Raw genomic sequence first — 23,151 nt, 5'->3', positions numbered from 1 at the left:
ATAAAATCACATCAAATAATTCATAATGATCAACTCTATAATATATCAAAAGTTACGCAGAAAGATTACGAAATTATGATATAATGTATTTTTAAAAATTTAGGAAAGAAAATCCGTAGAAATCAAAATTAAAAAAAAAAAGTAAAAGGATAATTACTTACAATGATCATAATATTTTTTACAACGGGGGGGGGGGTGTCTGGAATATTTAAATGCTTAGATACAAAATAAAAAAAATATTTAAAAGCATTGTTAGTTGCCTAGCATCGTAGCATTGTATGTGAAATCCAAAATTATTGCAGAACTTAGAGCCAAACGTCATAGCGGCATTTTCTGGGGTTGTTGTGGACTCAAATCTAATGCAGCGTCGAAGCGTTATAGTTCAAATAATTTTTTTTTTTTAAATCATAATTTAAAATATTTCTCATTTTTAGATTGTTACACGAGCTATATTTAAATAATGTTTGGACTTAATATGGTTTGAGTAAAGTTTCAACAAGGTTCAAGCTATAATTGAACATGCTTCGAACAATGTTCAAATAAGGTTTGAACAATATTTAATCATGATTTGAATATGCTTCCAACCATTTTACTTTTCCCTCATCATCTTACGTGGAATTATCTCATCAGAGCTGTTTTGTTAAGTAGTAATCATATTTATAAACAACATTGCACTACTTGGGTCATATATGAAGCTGGGGTATAATGGATAAAGTGTTTAGACAGATTGAGGCTTATTATAATGCACCGAGATCTAATGAAATGATTAAATCTTTAAACCTAAATTTTCTTCAATCTTCAAGCAAAAATAAACCAATGCTAACTATATGATCCAAACAATAACAATTGTCTAACCATTAGTTTATTTCATATCTCATGAGAATTTACCTCTCACATATACATATTTACTTGCAATTTCATATATCTATCATAGCACACTGGTTTCCAAAACAAAATAGAATTGCACTTTCATTCATATCTTTTCTACAAAATCCAAATTATTACATGTACAAAATTAACACTTATGATCTCATTGGCAAAGCCAAGACAATCACCCTACACTTAGTTATGTAAGCCTCTTGAACTATAATTCCATGTGGCCTTATTTCATAAATCATTAAGGAGGATGATAAATAATGAAAATAATGAGGGATATTATATTGTGTTCAACATTAGAGGTAAGAACAAAAAAAATGGATAGTTGAATTTGCCTTGTTCACTGAGTTAGGGTTTGAAGAATTTCCACATGAGAAAGAATCCAAGAAAATGAACACAAGCAATAGGTAATGTATAGCATGGAGACAACAACTTCAAAAGTGCAAATTTTGATTAAACATTTACAAAGTGCATTGGGATGAATTATATATGAAAGTTAGGTTAAGGTTATCTTATGAATAATATGACCATGATAATCATATTATAATTTTTATTGGGATGCTTGCCTCTGTTAAATATAAGAAAATAATAAGCGGATATCCACAAGGCAGACAATTGTGAAAGAGGATACTAAAAAGGGTAAAGAAGGATATAATGTATTACATGAATGTTATTCTAAAAAAGAAAGCCCTAGCTCAGTACTCTCTTGTTGGATATGCCATATTACTAAGGTGTTAAGCTTATGAAGTCATCATAAAGCTAGTGAAGAGATTTGTAGAGCATCTTAAAGAGAGAACATCAAAGATGATGAGCTAGAATAATAATAAAGAACTCACACAAAAAAAATTGCCTTTATTAATGAATGAAAATATAATTTCATACAAATTATTATATTTTAAATGTTAGTTTATATAATAATCTATTATTATAACATAACTATCAAGACTTCTTTAAATTAATAATTGTAGGAGGATTCCACTGTGGTTAATTTTGTTCAGAAGTTCACAATCCAAAGTGAGGTATTTTACTTAAAATTTTTTAATATGTTGCTCAATAAAATAAATAAGGGGGCATTTATCCATTTTAGAGCATTTGACGCATATAAAATCAAATTTTCCTTATATTATTACATTATAGCTGGAATAGGCGAGCAGAAGCAGCGGCAGCTCCATTGCCTCGTAGGGTTACTGGCTTGTTAGTGTATTTTTTTTGGTTGGACAGAAGCCGCCGGCGCCGGCGACCGTACAACAGCGGGAGGGAGATGGCCGAGAATGGTTATTGATGGTGCTTGTGTATAGAGCGAGTATGTTTCTCGAAATTTTCGCTACGCTGTTTCTCTTCGCTGTTTTGAACCGTGTATCAGCCGGTATGTCTCTCTCTCTCTCTCTCTCTCTCCTTCACTCCGGCTATTTCTGTTTCTCCTATCATCTATTCTATCTCTTTCATCTCAAAGTCTTACAGAATTTCACGATCTGTCCCGTTCTTCTCTCAAGGCTTTGCCTTGGCACTCATATCCACGAATTAGATAGTTAAAACAAGAACATGTTAGAATTGGCAATTTATTTCAGTTAGGAAGAAATCTTTTGGCATTTAATGAACGTTTAGATGTCTATTGAAATGAAAAAAAGGTGAAATGGCCAGAGTGTAAGCATAATGAGAAAAATAACATTAGTTGTTGTTGTTGTCTTTTTTTTCTTTTGATAAACGGGAGAAAAATATAAAACATATAATATGCTCAACGTAAGGGCAAAGACATGACTAACCAGTGAATCAACAACAATATATAACTCTGTTTCTTAAAATAAGAAAGCTAACCTTATAAGCTCTGTTTGGTTTGATAAATCATCATCTAGCTCTTGAGCATTGTATGCTAAACCTATGTATGAAGCAGGATTAGGATTTCTACTTCCGATAGATATATCATGTTGATTCAATTGGATATAATAGAATAAGTACATTTGCATAAGAGTTGAAATTGGTAATGAAAACACTCACTATGGATTGTTTCTCATGTCCTCCTCAAGATTATTTTTGGGCACTACTTTAAACTAAATTTTAACACTTTGACTATATGAGCTATGCTTTTGTTGTGCCACTCTGATTTTGACATTGCTGACTATTTTTATTTCCATAAATTAACTTATGGATACATCTTTATATTTATTGGTGGAGCTTAGAGGTGGAAGAGTGTTAAGCAAACTTTGATTGTCTCTTTTACTATAAAGGTTGAGTTTGTATTGTTTTGAGGCCACCTTGCATGGTTTTTTTTTCTAGGCTTAGACTTGTGGACTCTATATGTAGAACATTAATGATATATTATTATTGTGATAATTTAGCTGTAATTTTTATGGCTAAGAACAATAAAGTGGTAGTCAAAGTGAGCACATTGATATTAGCTATAAGAGAACATGTTAAAGAGAATACAATGGTTATTGAATTTGTGAGCGTTGAGTTGATGATAGCTGGAAATTTGACTAAAGACATGCCATCATAAAAGTTTAGGGATCATGTTGATCATATGAGTTTTAGTTCCTTTGATTTATTTCATTAATGAATATTATAAATGAGTCTCTTTTGTGACTGATATTTTTCACATTCAATTATTATTTTTGCATATATATTGTTAAGCTAAGCATCATTAATATTTAATTTGAAATAAACATGAGGTTTATTCATTAAGTTATATGGGTATATGTATAAGAGACATATTTATTATGATTACATGGGAGATAATGCTCCCTCTTACAGGGCCTATGACTAAGATCCATAAATTTTATTTTTTGATATAATAATAATGGAATATGGTGCAGAATGTTGGCTATTAAAAGAGAAGCATAATATTAAGTTAAGTGTTGCAGAGATGAGGATGCTCAGGTGGATGAGTGGCTTTACTCTTAAAGACAGGATACGAAATGAGCATATACTTGAAAAGGTTGGAGTAGCTCCAGTGGAAGATAAGATTAGAGAGTGCCGCCTTAGATGGGTTGGTCACATAAAACGACGGCCTTCCAATGACTTGGTTAGCAAAATAGATGTATTATATTTGACTTATGTTAAGAAATATAGAGGTAGACCACTAGACCTAAAAAGACTTGGTTAGAAATATTAAAAATGACCTTTCTTTATTTTAACTTATTTAAAATATAAATATTTATAAAAACTAACATTATCATCTATCTCTTGAGCATTGTAGGCTAAACCCACATATGAAGGAAGATAAGGATTTCTACTTCTTGGAGATCTACCTTGTTGATTCAGTTGGATCTAATAAAATACATACAATTGCATAAGAGCTGAACTTGACAATGAAAACACTCATTATGCTATGTCCAATCTCCAATAATTTTTTTTATCCATTTTAGTAATTTAAATAAATAAATAAAGCAGTGCATGCCACGTGCGCTATCACTATCGCGCACATAATGCGCGTTGTTTTGTTTTATTGTGCCTTGTCATATAATTAATGTTGATGTTGTACTACATTATATTATGAGCTATAACACATTATTGACATGTATGGGAACATCAACACTTAATAATAAACCAATGCAAACGAAATTATAATGGTATGGGCATGCTTGATGAAAAGCTTATAATCACTTGACAATTTTGTTTTTAAATGTTTTTCATTCTTTTCCTTTTTATTTAATTTTATATTACTTACCACATATTTATTTAAACTATTTTTTATTGTTTTCACGTGGAAGGTCCCTTGATTAAGTGTAAGCATTTGGAAGCCTCCTGAATCCGTACTTTCCATTTAGATATATGCTTGATAACAAATTTAATACTGCATATTGTGATATATTTACACATATGAATAGATACTTGTAAATCATTTAGAGACATTAGAAGTGGAAACAACTGTCCTCATGTTTCTATTGAAATTTAAACTATTTAAGTGTTATATAGCTTTTATATTTCTTATTTCGTTTGAAGTACTGCTGCCCTTAAAATTAGGCCATTATGGCTCCATTCTTAATGATCCTGGACCTCTAGCTTGAGTGATTGAGTGACCTGTACATCTCTGGTTGTTACTTGGATTTGTAAGTTTCTGGAAAAGGTTTCTCAGCGGAGTAAACAACTTTATGAGTCTTATATCACCTTCTAATTATATGTAAATAATATAATAATTATTATAAATATATTAACCTTACCTTAACTACTTGATTTCATATTTTTGAGTATGAATGAATAGTACGATATGTTACTAGTTTTAGTTTAAGGAGCCAATGCATAACGACCATAAGTTTTAAAGAAGTAGTTATGAACTTAGAGGGTTATATGAACAACTGAATTGTTTCACATGGTGCATACTCGTTAGTGTTGCCAAAAGAGAAAAGGCAAAACACAGATGTTTGAGCTGTGATAATCAAGATACACCTGTTGTTTTGGAATTAATATATTGAACATAATAATGTTCATTGTGATTCAGGTCAGTCAGGCGGATTATGTATTTCTCCTGGAGGCCATTTTCATCCATTTTTAACGGAGGGGAAACCCCCCAGGAAAGTGACCAAGGGGCCCAGAGATTTAGCAGTTTGCCGGGTTTTCCGCCAGAACACTTGTTGTGATGTTGTTCAGACCTATCGTGTCTTGGAATTTGTACGAAGGTTGGCATCTTTTGGAGAAGCTAGCCAAGAATGTTTGCATGCATGGGAACTGCTGGAGTGTTCAGTTTGTGATCCTCTTATTGGTGTTCAGCCTGGGCCACCACTGATATGTGCCTCCTTTTGCAATATGATCCTTCAAGATTGCTCAAGTGCATACTTCTCTATTGACCCAAGAAATAAGGTTTCTTTCATCCCTGTTCAATTTCATGCCTATGAGACTTATAATGGTTTCTTTCAATAATAGATTCCTATGAAAGCATCTAGACCAAAACATGCTAAGGTCTCTTATTAGATATTTATTTCTAATTGTAACAGGTTTTGTCTCCTTGTGGACTAGGCGACATTATTTGTGGTAGAGCAAGTGAATGGGCCTCTAATGGTACAGAACTGTGCCACCTTGCAGGTTTTGCTGTGAAGCAAGATGTGTTTGGCAACCATGATGTTGACAAGCAATACTGCTATGGAGGAAAAGCGAGCGTAGAATCAATTTCTAGTTCTTGGAAGGCTTCTCGTTCTGTTTTAAGTATGGGGGAACAGCCTTATGGAGTTCTTGAAGATTTTCAGCAGTGGTTTAGGAAATTGCCCGTGAATGAGAAGGTCAAGTGGGCAATTGGAGGGATGGTGCTCACTTCTGGGCTCCTTTACATGAGGTTTCTGATGCTAAAACTGTGTTTTTTTTTGTCTCCGTTACATTATTGGTCTGCATTTTTTTCATTTCAAGAATTCTACTGAGAGATAACTAGGATGCTTTTCTACCCTTGATACCAAATCTTACATTAAGTGCTTTTTAGTTTATGGCTTGAGGCTTCATTTGGGATGACTTTCTTACTGCTTATTAAAGCAGCTTTTTAGTACAAATTTTAAATTTTTTATTCTAAAAAACTGCTTTACAAATCAATAAGAAAGCCATCCCAAACAAAACCTGAATCTATAATCATTGAACATTTTTGTGAATAATGCAGCAAAAGAAAGAGCTACAGCCAAAGGCGAAAACAAGCAGCAGCTCTTCGCATGGCTAGAAAGATGGACTCAAGGATCAATCATTCTTCTTCCAGCATAAGGAGATAGTTAATCCAGAATCTATATTTAGTGGTCAAGAATTTCTCCTCCAAAACTGCATGCTAAATCCTTCTCTTCTTAATTCTATTACTCTTGTTGACATAGAACATGGAGTTGGAATTTAATTCTTACTTGCAGTTGTAATAACCCTAAACTGTTTCTGTCAATAAGTTTTTGGCATTTTGCTTTCTTTTACTCTTGCTACAGTGATTTTCGATGAAACTTAGTTGTATAGACCCATGTTAAGGATGTATTTAAGGCAATATTTTCACTATTTTATTTATGGGTTGATGTCTATTTGACTATGACCTTTTCTCTTTGCTTTTAAAAAATTTTTGTGGTGCATGCATGTCAAAATCTAGCATTATGGTAAGAAAGTTGTTGATGATTTCCTCTATAAGGAAAAATTTTGTGCAATTATTTTTTTTTTTGTTTTTAAGGACTTTTAAGTCAATTAAGGTAGATTCATACATATCACATACACAAGCTTCAAATTCAATTTCTCTTAATTTGCAGCTAAAGTTCTCAACCAACAAATTAAGTAAGTTGCTTTTGCATATGAAAATACTAGTTTATATTGATGTAACAGTGAAAACATTTTCAAAATTTTTATAGTTTGTGATGTCCATTTTGTATACCATCAATGAATTGCTTATTGGAATAATTCTTCCCCTTGAAACTGAGAAGCCCATTCCATGGATTACAGTGGAAATCTAAATCTGCCTATTGTCAAAGAAGCTCATTAGAATTTGAACTTACAAGAACCAGAAGTAGATTAGGTATATAATTTAAGTTGGTGAGATTAAATGGGTGGTGCTAAGTTTAGGCATTGAATAACCATAGTGCAAACTATAGTTTTAGGATCTATAGCTGAAACTAAATGAAAACATATGAGAAAACTAGAAAGGCTATAGCAGGTTCTGTGCTATCCTGGTTTTGACCATCAGTAGTGACACCGAGTAATCAATAATATCAGCAATTGGAAGAACAAAAAATCTGAAATTTGTTAACTTACAAAACCTGCATTACGTTCTCAAAACCAAAAAAAGAATGTCAGGTTGAAAGCTCGATGACTAAACAATTCCTTGATAGCTTAAAAGAAAGAAACAGGACATAATTGAGGATTCAACACATGACCATCGGTGTTACTATTGTTTTTTTTTCCTGGAAAATCTTCTTTGACGGATGGTTCGCTATAGTTTCTTCCAATTTTTGTCTTCAGCTTTTCCAACAGTCCAAAGTGAAAAGAACGAGAAAGAAACTTCTGAGATGTTGATTCAGCCTTCGTTTGGGATGGCTTCTTTGTTGCTTCTTAAAGCAGTTTTTTAATAAAAAATTTAGACTTTGTTTGGAGACTTTGATTGGCACCTTTGGAAACACCAACCGCTGGTTCTTGGAGAGTTGGATGGCTGGAATTAGCCCAGGCCGTGACAGGTGGTTGATCCAAGGGGTGGAATGGAGAGGTGGGTGGTGGAGAAGATGCAGGAATCGGTGGGAGAGAGCTAATAGGCCGAGGGGATTGATGTTGGAAAATTTCTGAACTCCCCTATAGCCCTCTCATATTTCCTTCATCTCCTCTCAAACTTGTAGGGAAATTCACCCCAAGGAATGGGATCTCTCCCTTACTCTTAGGTTTTCAAAATCTGAAATAAAAAACTGAAAAAACTCTCATCTCTCATAATGAACAATATGTATTTATAGAAAGCCAAGGATTTAAAGAAGCAACAAATTACAATCCTATCCCTATTTAAAATTCAGCAAATAAAATCAAGAAAAATAAAAGGAAAGTAAATAATAAAAACCTAATAAAATAAAATACTTAAAGTTAAAACAAATAAAATCTTATCATTATTCTCAGGTTGGTGAAGACTCGTCCGCAATGTTTAGATCTTGATCAGAGTCATAGTAGTGTGAGAAGTCTGATACATTAAAGGTTGCGGAAATGTTCATATCTCATGATAGTTCAATTTTGTAAGCTTTTTTCTATATAAGTTTGATTATTTTGAATGGTCCATCAGCTTTTGGTTTTAAAAGGTTTCGGAGGAAATCGCTCTTTTCGTAAATGTATCCAAACTCGATCCTCCTCTTTAAAGGAAGCTGAATTATGAGATTTGTTAGCTCGTTTTTTATATTCAGCATTTTTTTAGCAATTATGTCATGGTCACATTGGTATAATTTTTTTTATGTACTCCGTCCGCCTTGAAAGTTCTTGGAGGTTATTAGGCCTCAATGACCTAAGGCTCACTAATATGGAAGTAATACTATCACTTGATTTGGAATTTAGTAAATTAATTAAAAGTTACAATGGTGATGATAATAATATAATCAATACCACATAATATCAATAACAAATTTTCAACCAAGCAGTTAAAATAGGAAATAAAATGTAAAAAAATAAACTGTAGAAAATAAAATAAAAAAGAACACACCATATTTTATGGTGGTTCGGTCAAAACATGACCTACTTCTAGGGGTGTAAGTGAGCCGAGCCGGCTCGAACTTGACTCATTAACGAGCTCGCGAGCCGAGCAATGGACGGGCGGGAAAATGCCAAATTGAATCGAGCCGGCTCGAGCTCGTTTATAGAGGGACGAGCTCGAGCTCGCTTTTCGACTAACGAGCCGAGCTCGATAAGGCCTAAACTCGACTCGACTCGACTCGTTTACACCCTACCTACTTCCACTCCCTGGAGTCACCCGCTCCGGGTATTGCACTATCACTATAATGTTTCTTCTTTAGCCCCCACAGCTAGGCAAATAAGCCCTTACAAATTCTCTTCCACAAATCTGGTGTGGCAGAGAACCGTGCTCCTTTCACAAGCAAAGAACATTGACTACTTTTCACCCTCCTAGTGAGGCAGAGAACCCAGGTTCTTTTTCACTCTCTTGGTGAGGAAAAATTATTAGGTCAGGTGACCTGATGTAGCTTTACGTCCGGCAGCCAATAATATGTTGCCACGTGCTCTTACTCTTTACCGCGCGGCCCAACGACCAGTCTCGCACCGAAATTCGGGATTACTATGTTCGCGTATTGCTCGATATTGCTAGATATTACTCGGTATTGCTTGGCAATAACAAGAAATACCGCTCTGTGAAGACCAATACCGAGCAATACCGAGTAATACCTAAAAGAACTCGGTATTACTCAGTATTTCACAGAATGGTATTTCTCTTTTTTGTTGAGCAAAATCGAGCAAATACCTAGCAATACCGAGCAATACACAAACTCCCGGGTCCGTTCCGGGTCGGGTTGTCAGGCCGCGTGGTAAATAGTGAGGATACGTGGCGCCTGTTTACTGCTCACCGAATGTAGAGCTACGTCAGGTTACCGGACCAAATAAAATTTCCTTGGTGAGGCAGAGAATTACTTTCACCTTCCCCCGTGCAGCGAAGTAGTCGGGTTCTTTGATACCCAATAGATTTTCTTCTGATGGCCTAGGTTTCACTGGAGTTGGTTTGCTTATTTTTAGCATCTTATCCTGAAGATTAGTATGAGAGTTGCTAGTTGCCTGTTGAGCAGTTGATTTGGAGGATTTTCCTCTTTGATTCTTTATTATCGTGGATTAATTTTTTGTTAGTCATATCTGTTTTTAATATTTTTTCTCATTTTAAGGAGTTTATTAGCTTAGCTTTGTAAGTCTTTTCTTATTTTTCTTACAAAATTAATATTTCTTTTTGTAACAGTTTATTTTTTAAATGAAATTGAAAATATTTGCTCCTAATTAAAAAAAAAAACAAAACAAAACTCTTTTACGAGCTTTTTCTTGAAGTTGCAGCCGAATCCCTAGAAAACGAGAAATTATTTGGTGCGGAGTTCGAATCAGTACAGTGAGGGGCGAGCAAAAACCACGCTATGCTTAAACTGCGCATTTCCTCCCTGAGCGGGAAAACCAAAACTTGAGTGCGGGGGACGCGAATTCCTCCGGCGGCGCCATGAACGGGGGCGAATTCGACGAAAGGCTCTCCTGCTTCATTTCCGACTTGGAATCCCTCACCTCCGAAGTCCCTCTTCCCGAATCCTCCCTTCTTGATCTCGAATTCCTCCTTCCCTCCCCCTCCTCGGCCAAGTCCAGCGCCTTCAGTGATGATGCCGCCTTCCCCCTCTGGTCCCATCTCGCCGCAGCCGGTCTTTCTCCTTCCTCTCTCGTCCGTCCCCTCTCCGCTGCCATGGACCTTCCCTCCTCTCACACCTCTCTCCTCGCTGCCCGTGTCTATCTCTCCCTCATCCTCACACCCTCCGCCCCCGTCCTCTCCCTCTTCTCGCCCCTCGCCTTCATTTCCCTTCTCAGCTCCCTCCGTCAAGCTCTCAAACCCCTCCCCTCCCCACCATCGCCTGACCGCCGGAGGAAACGCAAGCAAGGCCGCGCTCCTCGCGGCAATCAACGAGTTGATGATTCCCCCGATGTCGGAGATCTCCTCCCCATTGTACTTGACCTCCTCGACTCCGTCCTCTCCCGTATCCGCTTGGACTCCTCGCTTGATGGTGTCAAGTCCCTCGTCGACACCGTCGTCGCCATACTCTCCTCCTCCACAACCGACCAGCATCGCCTCTCAGGCGTCTGTTTTCGAATTCTCTACTCGGCCGTATCTCGCCCCGAGCACGGCGATCAAACTGCTATCGCCGTCGACGTTCTCAGATCTCTTGCCCGTGTCGTCCTTTCCTCTCCCTTGAAGTCAGCTTTGCGAACGGCCACCATTAGTTTCATCGCCTGTAAAATTGCACCCTTGGCTCGGGAGAATGGGGAGGTCAGGAAGGCTTTGGTTTATTTTCCGAGATATCTCGCTTCGAATGCTCCAGAGAGGGCCGAGCCAAGAGCTGCGACGGTGGATGCGATCTTGGAGGTTGTTAGGGCTTTTGAGAAGGATGAACAAATTGGGTTTGCAGAGTACGTGGTGAAGATGGCGCAAGGAAAGTGGCAGCTAAGACTTTTGGCGGTTGATCTGATTCTCGGTTTGTTAACTTCGTTGCCTGACCCACTGGGAGTATGTGAATCAATGGAAAGTTCTAGCTGTTGGGGAGTGAAATGTTTGAAGGCTTTGCTGTTGCGTTGTTCTGATTCCATGGGAGGAGTTCGAGCTCGAGCACTAACAAGCATGGCTCAGGTGATTGAATACTTATCTGGGGATGCGAGGAATTCTGCTCGTTTGCAGGACGGAGTAGCATTTCGAAATGCGAAGTTTAATGAGCTCCTCAGAAAGAGATGTTCAGATGAGAAAGCTGCAGTAAGGAAGGCAGCGCTGTTTCTAATCACCAAGTCAACAATTTTGATGGGCCGACCAATTGACGAATTAGTATTAAAGACCGTAGGATCTGCATGCATGGACCCTCTTGTTAGCATCCGTAAAGCTGCTGTGTCTGCTATATCAGAGGTAACCATCGGGGTTACTCTTTTTTGACAAGATTTCTTAGCGGTTTCAATCTTTTGCTCTTCTTGTCTCTTCTCTATTTCTTTTCTTGGTACTTCGATTTCAAAGTAGTATTAAATTTGTGTTAATCAGCTCTGTTGTGTGGGCTTTGAAGGTCTATAGACAATTTCCAGATGAGGGGATTATCTCCGAATGGCTTCATGTTGTACCTCGTTTGACTGCAGACAATGAGACTAGTGTACAGGAAGAATGTGAGAATTTGTTTCTTGAGTTGGTGTTGGATCGAATATCCAGAGCTTCACATGTCAGTATTAGTGATACAGCAAAAGACCTGGAATCAATACTTCCTGAAGGAGTGTTGGCTTTGTTGAAAGGGATATGTGATGGGGAAGTTCTTCCATGTGTGAGGAAGATATGCAGTAGCCTTGGGAAGAAGAAGATGCTTAAGCCTTCAATTGCTATTTCACTTGCCAACATCATATCAATTTCAGAATCCTTGTGTATGAGAAATTGCATGTCTATAGAGAGGTGGACAGCCCCTATTGGTGCTTGGCAGCTTCTCTCAGAGGTCTCTTTGTTCACACCCAAGGCAGTTGAGTGGAAGTTCCTGCTGCATCATTGGAAGCTCCTTGACAAGGCAAAGGAAGACAAAGGTGGAACTCCTGATGGAGAAGAGCCTAGTTCTATCTCATGGGCTAGAGATCGAGTGTCTCTCCTACAAACTATTTCAAATGTCTCAGTTTTGTTGCCCCCAGTGGATGCTTCCGATTTGGCTGCAGACTTGCTTAGACAGATTGATGAATTTAATATGCCCTCAAGCGAGGTAAACATGAGAAGTTTCTAATTGTCTAGTCAATTCTATCTTAGGGTGATGACACCAAGCATAACTAACCTTTTACCATAAATTCCTGTTTATTTTCATCTTTATATTCAGTATTAGGTTTAATCACTAATTTGCATAAGTACATTGTGACTGTCTTCAGAACTCTCTGCTTGCTTGCTCAAACTATGGAAGCAAAGAACATGTTTTCAGCATGTGGATCCAGTAAGCTATATCAAATTTCAGAAATGAAATTCTACAGGAAGAAAATTAAATAGCCGCACAAAATAACTGTAGCCTTCAATCAACAACTGATTCCTTTAGAAACTGGCTTAAAATTTTTGAAAGTTCGTTAATGTTCTAATAAATATTGGTTGTACACATGTTCTGAGATAAAGGTCTTCATTGTTATAGTTAGTCAAATGATTGAGTTAGAAGTGCATTCTTTTATTCTAATTAACTACCTTGTATTTTAAAAGGAAGTAAAATCTCGCTCTCTTTAAATATTGGCAGTTCAATGGTTGAGTTAGATATCAAATCTTTAAGATTGAATTCCATCTATATGTGTAAAAATGACGTACATTCACACTACTCTGTATGTCCAATTTGTAAACTTGAAATGAGTTTCAGAACTTGGCTTAAAATGTGAAAATTTTCATTAATGATCAAGTTAATATTGGTTGTACACATGTTATGAGATAAAGGTCTTCATTGATGCATTTAGTCCAAGGATTGAGTTAGAAGTGTATTGCTTTAAATTTACTACAATATATTAAATGGAAGTAAAATCACGCTCTTTTTACATATAGGTTGTTCAACTATTGAGTTAGGTAGTAGGTACTATATCTTTTGATTTGAATTTAATATTGATTTCCATCTATATGTAAAAAAGTGTAAATTCACCCAACTTGATTAAATGAATGCCCAATGTGTAAACAAGTAATGAGTTTCAGAACACCCACTCCAAATTAAAGCATCATATAATAACAAAGAAAATTTTAATTTAATGCTTAAGCATACCCTTTTAGTATTATTCAACTACAAATTAGAAAACATTATTTTTTTATGTGACATGAAGAGTGTTGCTGATCTTGTAAATATAATTATATGAATGTGTGAAAACTCACAAATATGTTTCATTATCTTCTCTCTTGTCCTTACATCAGCCAGCATTAGGATGAGCATAATAAATACTTTTTAAATGTTAATAAGGAGAACCTAATGGCAAAAGGATGAGCTTCAATGGGGATAGGTAGGAGTTTAATTGCTTAAAAACTCAACCCTTTCCTCAATATAAAATCTGCGGCCTATCACCTTTATGCAAAGAAGATTATCTCTAGTTAACTAAATTTATGGATAAGTAGGTTTATTTCTTATTATTTCATGTACTCTTCTCCTTTTTATTAGGACAACCTGTGTAATTGATTTGTATGGGTGCATTGAATGAAAAAAAAGCCTATTTCTTTTCAATTTATTCTTTCTCCAACTAGCTCCTCTCCTCCCAAAACAAGCCTCTTTCTCTCTACTCTCTTGGAGCTTGCTCTCCTCTTAAGTCTCTCTCTACCTCTTTACTTGAGCCCTGAAGGAGAGAATGGATTTGCTATCAAGGAGAAATAAAAAAAGAAGGATGATCAAAAGAGCGTTCAAAAAGTGGAATATGTCTTCATTGGCTAGTAAGACTAGTGCCACTCTTTTTAATTTTCATTGCTCTTATTTAAATTGAACACCATTCTTTTATTCTCACTTAATCCTAACAATACTCACTTGGTCGAGCCTTGTAAGTGGACTTCTTCATTGATTATTTTCTTGCAAGGCTCCATGTTGCAACACAACACCCATGTGCAGGACCCAAGCCCATATTCATGACAAGCTTTAGATTGAATTTAAATCAAACTAGTCAAAAAATTATATTTATTTTTAATTCCATTATTTGGATTTTCTATTTTTTAATAAATTAGATGGAATTATCCTTTTTCTTAGATTATTTTCTATTTTTTAGAGCTGATGGTGCTTATCTTCATTTAAGTTTAAATTAGTTTAATTTTAAATATAAATATATTTATATAAAGAATGATATGAAAAATGTTATTATTTATCATCATATGAAATTATTGAAAGGTATCATATTTTCCTTCTAATCCTCTCCTCCTTCCACTTCTCTTATCTTTCTCATGTCATGTAGGCCTTTTGAGGCTCCTCATTGGAAACATATTTCTCGAGAAGCAATTCATGAATTCATGTGGATCCAATGACTTTTCACACAATTGTTTGTAGTTTTACATCTGCTAATAACTTAGATGGAAATATTGATAATTTTTTTTTTTATCATTGAGAATCTCTTCTTCATGCACCTTGAATAGATCTTATTAGGATCCCGATGTGAAACCAAACATGCAAGGATGATTAGATTAAGGACTTTGCACGCTTAATATTTAGAGCACAATAATTATATCTTTATAGTGATTTCGAGCGACAACATAAAACACAAAGAGCAGTGACATAAGTTTAGGCTAAATCACATGTGTAGGAGTTAAGCCCGTAAAACAACCTATTAGTCTAAAATTGCATACATGGAAAGTCTCAACAAAAAAATCCTAGACTAATAATGAGATTAATACTATGAAGGATCCCTCACACGATTCTATAATTTACTAGGCTTTAGCGGAGGACTAACACGATCTCAATGAATCAATTAAATTCCACAATGGAAAGTAACGAGAAAAATAAAGAGTGAGGGAAAGAGTTCACCGAAGGTAGCCGACGACGTATGGATTGGTTGACATCCCACGATCATCCAAGATCCGATTGGTAGGTGTTCCTCAATTGACGGTGCCAACATGAAGATGATGTGTTCAATGTAGCTTTCCACGGAGTCATTGACGTCCAAATTGAAATAGAAGAATGGATATCAGAGAATGTCAGTCCGATCTAGAGAATCCTCTACAAACCCATAATTAACATATGGGTCGGCCATGCATGATTGTCTAATAGAGAAAGTAGAGAGTGAGAGGTGGAACTTGGAAGGGATCGGGTAGGTTCGGCCAAGCAAAGGGGAAGAAGGGAAAATGTTAAATCTAAAAATAATTTCAGATCTAGTGAGTAATTGGAGAGTAATTTCCCTGAAATTTGAAATTGAAATGAGTGAGAAGGAAGGAAAGTGAGGATGAGATTGAATTAATTAGATCCTTAATTTATGGAACCTAATTAATTAGAGAGAGGAGGGGGAAGGGGTCAGCCAAGGAGAGAAGAGAGAGAGAGAGGGGTTAGACATTAAGGAGGTGGGCCCAAATAATTAAGGGGATTAAATACTTAAATCTAAAATTAATTTCAGATTTAAGTTGATTGGTGATTTTTCCTAAATTAAAGGAGAGGATAATTTAAGAAGAGTTTTGAAATTCAAATATTTTGAATTTGAATTTAATTCTCGTTATAAATTAGTGGGGCTAAATTAAGAAAGCATTTATGGTGGATTCAAATTCAAAAGTTTGGAGGGAATAATGTGGCCGACGGCTATTGTGGGGGAGAAGGATGTGGCCTGCGGCTTTTGGTGGTGGAGCAAGGGGCCAGTGTGTGGAGGCTTCAAGCTGGCGGCCAAGGGCTTGGGCTAGGTAACCTAGATCCACGAATTGAGTACTTTTCTAATATGAATTATGTCAATTTAGGAAAGAATTCAAAATCTGAATTTGAAATCAGATTTTGAGTTGGAGCTCCCTCCTAATCTTCATGCTCCACTTTTGAAAAGAGGCAAGAAAATTAATTTTGGATCCATGGGAGGGGAAGGCTGGCGGTTAGGGTTTGGGGTTTGGGTGGCGTTTGGCTAAGGAGGAAGGGGTGCGGGTTAAGTGGAAGGGATCTTGTTGAGGTTGACCGACGGCTTGGGGACTTGAAGTGGCTGGCGGGTGTTTGGGGAAGAAGAGGTGGCCGGATGTAGGGGAAAGGTAGAGACGATAAGAAAATACTACGAGTACTAACCGCGAGTCGCGGAATTCACCGATGGACGGGTGATGCGTGACTCTCTTATAGGGTTTCTTCTATCAAGAACTCACAAAGAGATCAAAAACAAGAAAGCTTAAATTTTTATTCATATTCATCATTAACTTAAAATATAAGAGAATTAGTCTATAAATAAATCTAATGAAAAGAAAAGAAAAACAATGACTAAAATGCCCTTCCTGTCCTTCGGGCTACAACACCACATGACCACCCCTAGGGGTAAAATGAAAAAAACAGAAATAAAAAATAAACTAGTACATAAAACACATAAAAAAATAAACTCCAGATCGTAGCCGTTGATATTTGATGTTCTCATCATTCTCCATGGGTGGGAGAAATGTCTATTCCGTCGAGTGGGTGTCTCGAGAACTCTCGTGCATCCGCGTCGATCTGCTATTGCTCCTCGTGCTCTGACCATGTATCATCTGACTCTGCCTCTCCACCTTATCAGAGTTCTTCTTCGTCTACCCTCATTTGTGAAAATAATGTCATCACTCGAAATCATGTAAACCTTCTTCATTATGGTTGATTTGGGAATATTTGGGAGTGGAGGTAGGTTGAGGTTCTCACAGGATGGGGTCGCACAAGACTCAATTTGAAGTGGATTTGGTGGGTTAAACTCTGGACCCTCATAGGTTGTTAAGTCTTTATGTTAATAGATGGATGAATGTTGAACTCTGCAGACAGACCCACCACGTAAGCGTTGTCATTGATTTTCTTGACTGTTTTAAGTGGTCCCACACTTCTAGCATGTGATTCCTTTACAGTTCCTTATGGGAACCGCTCAAGACGAATCCACACCATCACTAAGTTACCAAACTCAAAAGTTTTAAATTGTCTTTTAGAATCAGCATGAAGGTTATAATTATTATTGTTCTGTTCAATTATGTGTTCCATTTAAGGAGATGAGATGCAATTGCAGCATGTTTTATGTGAATCCTATGTTAATAGAGGGATGAATGTTGAACTCTGCAGACAGACCCACCACGTAAGCGTTGTCATTGATTTTCTTGACTGTTTTAAGTGGTCCCACACTTCTAGCATGTGATTCCTTTACAGTTCCTTGTGGGAACCGCTCAAGACGAATCCACACCATCACTAAGTTACCAAACTCAAAAGTTTTAAATTGTTATTTAGAATCAACATGAAGTTTATAATTATTATTGTTCTGTTCAATTATGCGTTCCATTTAAGGAGATGAGATGCAATTGTAGCATGTTTTATGTGAATCCATGTGACCAGAATTCAAGACTCAAGAAGATAAATAATATTGGACTAATATGATGCAAGAGACTTGATATGCATGATGATTGACATGAATTGTGGGCTCACACACAAGTTTTAAACAGAGGAAAATTATGGAAGAAAACATACTTAAAACACACACAAACATACCGACTCACAAGCACACATAGATAGGAATAAAGACGGATCGGTCACAAAATGAGAGGACATAAAATTTTCATGTTTAATGGAATTGGTGTAGGAGGAGCAATGAAGACATCCTTAGCTACAAGGGCATTTATATAGGAAGTTTCAGCTAGGGTCATAAATAGTCTCCTAGGGGCAGCAGGATAATCTAGCAAGGTTATCCAACTAGGAGAGAGGTGGTCCTTAACAGGGGATGGCAATGATATAGAGGGCATGATGGAGGAATCAGGAATATGATAAGACGATAGGTCCTGACTCACAACCATCATGGGATAGCCCAAAGAGTCACCAACAGTTATGAGACTCAAAAGATGGGGTGGAGTGCTATAATAGATGTGGGCACAACAGTTAGAGATGTGACATGAAGATATATGTTAATATTCTATTTAACATTAAAGTTGGTAAGATAAGTCGAATCAAGACAGCACACTCTTTCAAACGTAAATCTAAAGGAGCAATTCCTAAAATAGACTTCAATAAAACAAGAGGAGGCTTATTGTTCAAATTAGAATATTTCAGATTCAAATCATTGTCTTCCGAACTCATATTACTATTCTCAATATGATCAGGTTTGGCTATAACCCTAAGATCAATGGATTCGGGGTCAATTAAATCGGGGTTTAATTCAGGTAGTAAATTCAATTGACTCACTTTTAACTCGAGATTATCCACATCGCCATCAGAATTATCCGAAATTAAATCAGAATTATTTGGAGTCATCTCAGTAGGAGATACAATTAAATCGGAATCTTCTGAATTTAATTTCAACGTGTTTAAGGTCAGATCAGCTTCTTTCGAGATCAAATTAATATTGTCCAAGCAGACATTATCCAAAGGGATATCCTTGATAAGATTAGGATCTAGATGGGCTAAGTTATCAAGGTTTAAAGGGTTTAAATCTCCTAAATCAGGATTTAAGTCAGGCAGAAAGTTTAATTCAATCACTTCAGTTTCATCCTCAAAGAAGTCATCGTTATTAGTGATATCATTAGTATCCATGAAATGGATGCACTTGGTTTCAGGTTCCGGGGGCTTCTTCTTTGCAATGCATCTTTTGATTAAAATTACATTTGCAGGGTCAAAGACTGGGTAGGCCAAAAACTGGGGAGCCTCATAATTCACCTTGAATTGAAAGGTGGTAATGTCATCCACAAGGTGAGGTAATTCGGGATCCACCATGCAGAGAGGACGCGTGCTCAAATAAGGTTGACTGGGATGGCTAGGAGTCGACCTAAGTGGGAAGTCATATGAGACCGATCCAATAGAAGATCCAATAGAGGGTCGGCTATCAAGGCTAGGTGAAGACCTACAGGATGGGGTAGCAACCCTGATGTTACTAAGGGATGGATGGTCTCGACCACAGTGATGTCCACTGTTTGTACAAACAAAAGAGGCTGGGTGGTGTTCCAGATGAAGGTCACTAGGTGTTGGGGTCACTCCCTGATTAGATACGTGAGTGGGAGTGGTATGTCAGACAGGTTTAGGGGTAACCACAAAGGTAGGGAAATAAGTAACTATCGCGTGGTGAGGACTAGGATTCGCGATATCAGATTGGAGTGTAAAAGGTGAGTAGGATTGGCTTTCACATGTATGGTTCGTGAGACTGCAATGCCCAAAAGTTTAATGAAGAGGGGGTGACCTAATCTTAAAATTAGGTGGTTGGTCACAAGTAGAGGGAAGATATTTCAATTTAAGTTCTCGTCTCATGTCTTTCCAATCAGAAGTATAGTATTCACCACGAGACTCTTTATGATCTTCCAACCTCATCCAAAATTGACGAGCACTACCGTTCAGGCGAGACTTAGCAATTTTTGATTTAATTTTGCAATTTTCCTTTTTTACCCTTTTGTCTTATGTAAGCCCAAGGGGCAAATGTGTCTTTTATTTTCTTTTGAGGCCTATATATAGAGGCCTCTTCTCATGTATTAGGTATGATGGATTATTAATAAAAAAATTTATGTTTTGCACTTGGGTTCTTTGGGAAGAACGTTAGTGAAATCCCTATGGGAGAGAGTCAGAGTTTCCACCAGCAGCAGGATGGGTCCGGGCTCGTGGCGTGAAGTCCCTTGGAGAAGGGCAATGTAGTACCCGTCAACCGCAGGATGTGTCCGGGCTCGCGGTTGTATCTTTGATATTTTGTTTCTCTGTTTTTGTTCCTCCTTATTGCTCCTAGTAGTCATTTTCATCTTCTTCCTCCTCAATCCACGGCCGACACTCCACCCAACCCCTCATACCGCCAGCCCAAGCTGTAGCCGCCGGCCACCTTCCACCTCCTTCTCCCCATTGAAATCCTTGCCTAATTTGGGTAATTTAATCTTTGGACAGATTTTTGAAATTCAAATCCAACGAATTTGAAATTGAAATCTTTCCTAATTTGTCATTCTATTTTTGGAAAGTTCTTAAATCAATTCTTTTGAATTTCAAATTCAATTGGATTTGTTTAATTACTTTACTAATCCTAAACTTACAGTTATGCAAGCATGACACCTCATTGGCTTGGATTTAGATTTATTTCCTTAAGCTAAGTATCTCTTTTGGAAATATTTCAAATTCCCCCCAGATTTCCACTTAACCGAATTTTCCCCAAGTCCTAAGCTTTAATTTTATTTCCTGAAACCTGAAATCAGATTTTGAAAATAAAATCTCCTCCTCTCAATCCCGCCAGCCCTCTCTGGAATTACATTAGGAAATCTTTCCTAACAGTCACAGGAATTGTTTGGAAATATTTCTAAAGCTGAGATTCTTCCTTGGCCGAAAATCTCAAGGCTCCACTGCAGTTAATTCCCTTTCCAAATCCTGCTTTTTATTTTTGGAATTAAATCCTTGTTTTCTCTCTAATGTCACCTCCTTTAATTCCGAAATTAATTTCCACATCCCTGAGAATAGAATTTAGGAATTAATTCCTAAATTCCCTCTCAGGAATTCCAAATCTGAGAATTCCAAAATCTGAGGTTTTTTCTAACTCCACGTAACAGCTCTTGGAGATATTTCCCCTGACTTCTCTCTACATCCAGCCGTTCAAGTCTTCATATTTTCTAATTTTCCCACCGTCTCCCTCCTCTTTATTTCCTTCCATGTATGGTTTCCAATCAACTCCCCAAATCAATTCACTGATTTTGGGGAATTGAATTCCATTAAACTCTCTGTGTCCCGCCATCCCCCACTTCACTATTGGGTTTGATTTTCCAGCTCTTCTTTTCCCCTTGCAAGAAGATTCCTTTCCCCTTGCTAGCACTCAAATTTCTCTACTTCCTAGACAACTAAAATCTGAGAATTTCTCTCAGGTTTTGGTGAACATCTGAGAAACTGAATTCCCTCCCTTCTGCTGGCTGAAATCCTCCGAAGTAGCAAAGCCGGCGTTTTCGTTCTACATCATATTTCAATTTAAGTTTTCGTCTCATGTCTTTCCAATCAGAAGTATGGTATTCACCACGAGACTCTTTATGATCTTCCAACCTCATCCAAAATTGACGAGCACTACCGTTCAGGCGAGACTTAGCAATGCTAATCTGATGAGACTTAGGAATATCATGTGATTCAAAATAGTCATCTAATTGTCTAACCCATTCCCTAAAGTATTAAGGGTCCGAGGAACCATCAAAGGTGGGTAGATGGTAATGTGACTCTAAGTGAGGTTGTCATGGCTTAGACTCAGGTCTAGGTTGATAAGTAGAGTGGGGCATCTTCCTGGAGTGGGAAGAGTCAACATGTTTCTCCTTTATGATTTTAGTTATAGAGCCCACTAGACTAACAAGGTCATCTAACTTCTTTTGAAGTCCTATCGGGTCCATGGGAAGCGCTAAGTGAAATCTATGAAGATTGGGTGTAAGGACATCATTTAGACACTAAGTTAGGCTCACTTAAACTCATTAAAGGGGGTAAAAATTGTTTGGACAGCAGCTACACTAGTGGTTTAAGTAACCTAGGCACTTAGGAAAGTTATAGGGTGGAGGACATCACCTAAACACTTAAGAAACTAACCTAACATTTACTAAATGTGTGCAGAAATGATGTGGACAGCAAGCATAACAGTAATTAAAACTAGGTTAAATGATGATATGCATGTAACAATACATAAGAATGGTTAGGTAAGCTCCTAGGATGACTTCTAGCACATGTAACGCATGCTAGCCATGTTCTGATACTAAGATGATGTGAAATCAAACATGCAAGGATGATTAGATTAAGGAATTTGTACGCTTAATATTTAGAGCACAATAATTATATCTTTATAGTGATTTCGAACGACAACATAAAACACAAAGGGCGGTGACATAAGCTTAGAAGCTAAATCACATGTATAGGAGTTAAACTCGTTAAACAATCAATTAGTCTAACATTGTATACATGGAAAGTTTCAACAAGAAATCCCTAGACTAACAATGAGGTTAATACTATGAAGAATCCCTCACACGACTCTATAATTTACTAGGCTTTAGCAGAGGACTAACCATAGCTGTCAATGGCTCAAAATAGCGCGCGCCATGGCGCACGGCGCGGCGCGGCGCACCTACGGCGCCATGTTCATGGTGAGGCGCATGTGTTTAAAATAGCGCGCGCTATTTGCGCCACATGTGAGCCATGGCGCATTGCGCACGGCGCAAAATAGCGCGCCATATTGTTTTTAAATTTCTGTATACTTATAAATATTTTTTTTATTTAAAAATATATCTATATTTTAAGATAAACGACTATTCATTGTCCTAATTTCACGAAAGATTTTCTGTTTGCTGCATCTACCGAACACATCCCGCAGTCCCTAAGTCGAGGTCGCTGAATCTATCCAGAAGTCGAAGATTTTCTATTTGCTGCATTCGCTTCTTCCGCCGAATCGTCCCGCAGAGCAGTCCTTCTGCCCAAATCCGCCCCCTCCGTCTGTTCCAATAAAAAATCTTACCAGCTGACTCTGATTTGCAACCTCCGTCTGTTCCGCACAGCTCTGTTGTTTTGCACGGCTATTTCTTACAAGAATTTAGAACTTAACAGGTATGCT

At 37.2% G+C, this 23,151-nt stretch overlaps 2 protein-coding genes across 3 annotated transcripts in view; both read left to right on the top strand.

Moving 5' to 3' along the window:
- Positions 1-1,991: 1,991 nt before the first annotated feature.
- On the top strand, positions 1,992-6,843 carry LOC110100885. 2 transcript variants are annotated; one of them, XM_020828598.2, is made up of 4 exons: positions 1,992-2,179; positions 5,312-5,670; positions 5,805-6,139; positions 6,452-6,843. In XM_020828598.2, exons 1-4 carry the CDS (start codon positions 2,158-2,160, stop codon positions 6,555-6,557), a joined length of 822 nt encoding a protein of 273 aa, XP_020684257.1. In that variant the 5' UTR covers positions 1,992-2,157; the 3' UTR covers positions 6,558-6,843. The 2 variants fall into 2 exon arrangements, with proteins under 2 accessions (XP_020684257.1, XP_020684255.1); XM_020828596.2 differs by having other exon boundaries at positions 1,993-2,242.
- A 3,470-nt stretch (positions 6,844-10,313) lies between these two features.
- The window catches only part of LOC110100835 (condensin-2 complex subunit D3), a 41,777-nt gene continuing 28,939 nt past the window's right edge, over positions 10,314-23,151 (top strand). Inside the window, exons 1-2 of the mRNA XM_020828524.2 lie at positions 10,314-11,917; positions 12,069-12,737. Coding sequence (XP_020684183.1) covers positions 10,481-11,917; positions 12,069-12,737 — 2,106 coding nt within the window. The 5' untranslated portion in view covers positions 10,314-10,480. The remainder of the gene's footprint in view (positions 11,918-12,068; positions 12,738-23,151) is intronic.

The sequence above is a fragment of the Dendrobium catenatum genome, unplaced genomic scaffold (assembly GCF_001605985.2).
Source record: "Dendrobium catenatum unplaced genomic scaffold, ASM160598v2 fragScaff_scaffold_1271, whole genome shotgun sequence".
Lineage (NCBI taxonomy): Eukaryota > Viridiplantae > Streptophyta > Magnoliopsida > Asparagales > Orchidaceae > Dendrobium > Dendrobium catenatum.
The sequence above is the reverse complement of the archived record's forward strand: the minus strand, read 5'-3'. Positions and strand labels throughout refer to the sequence as shown.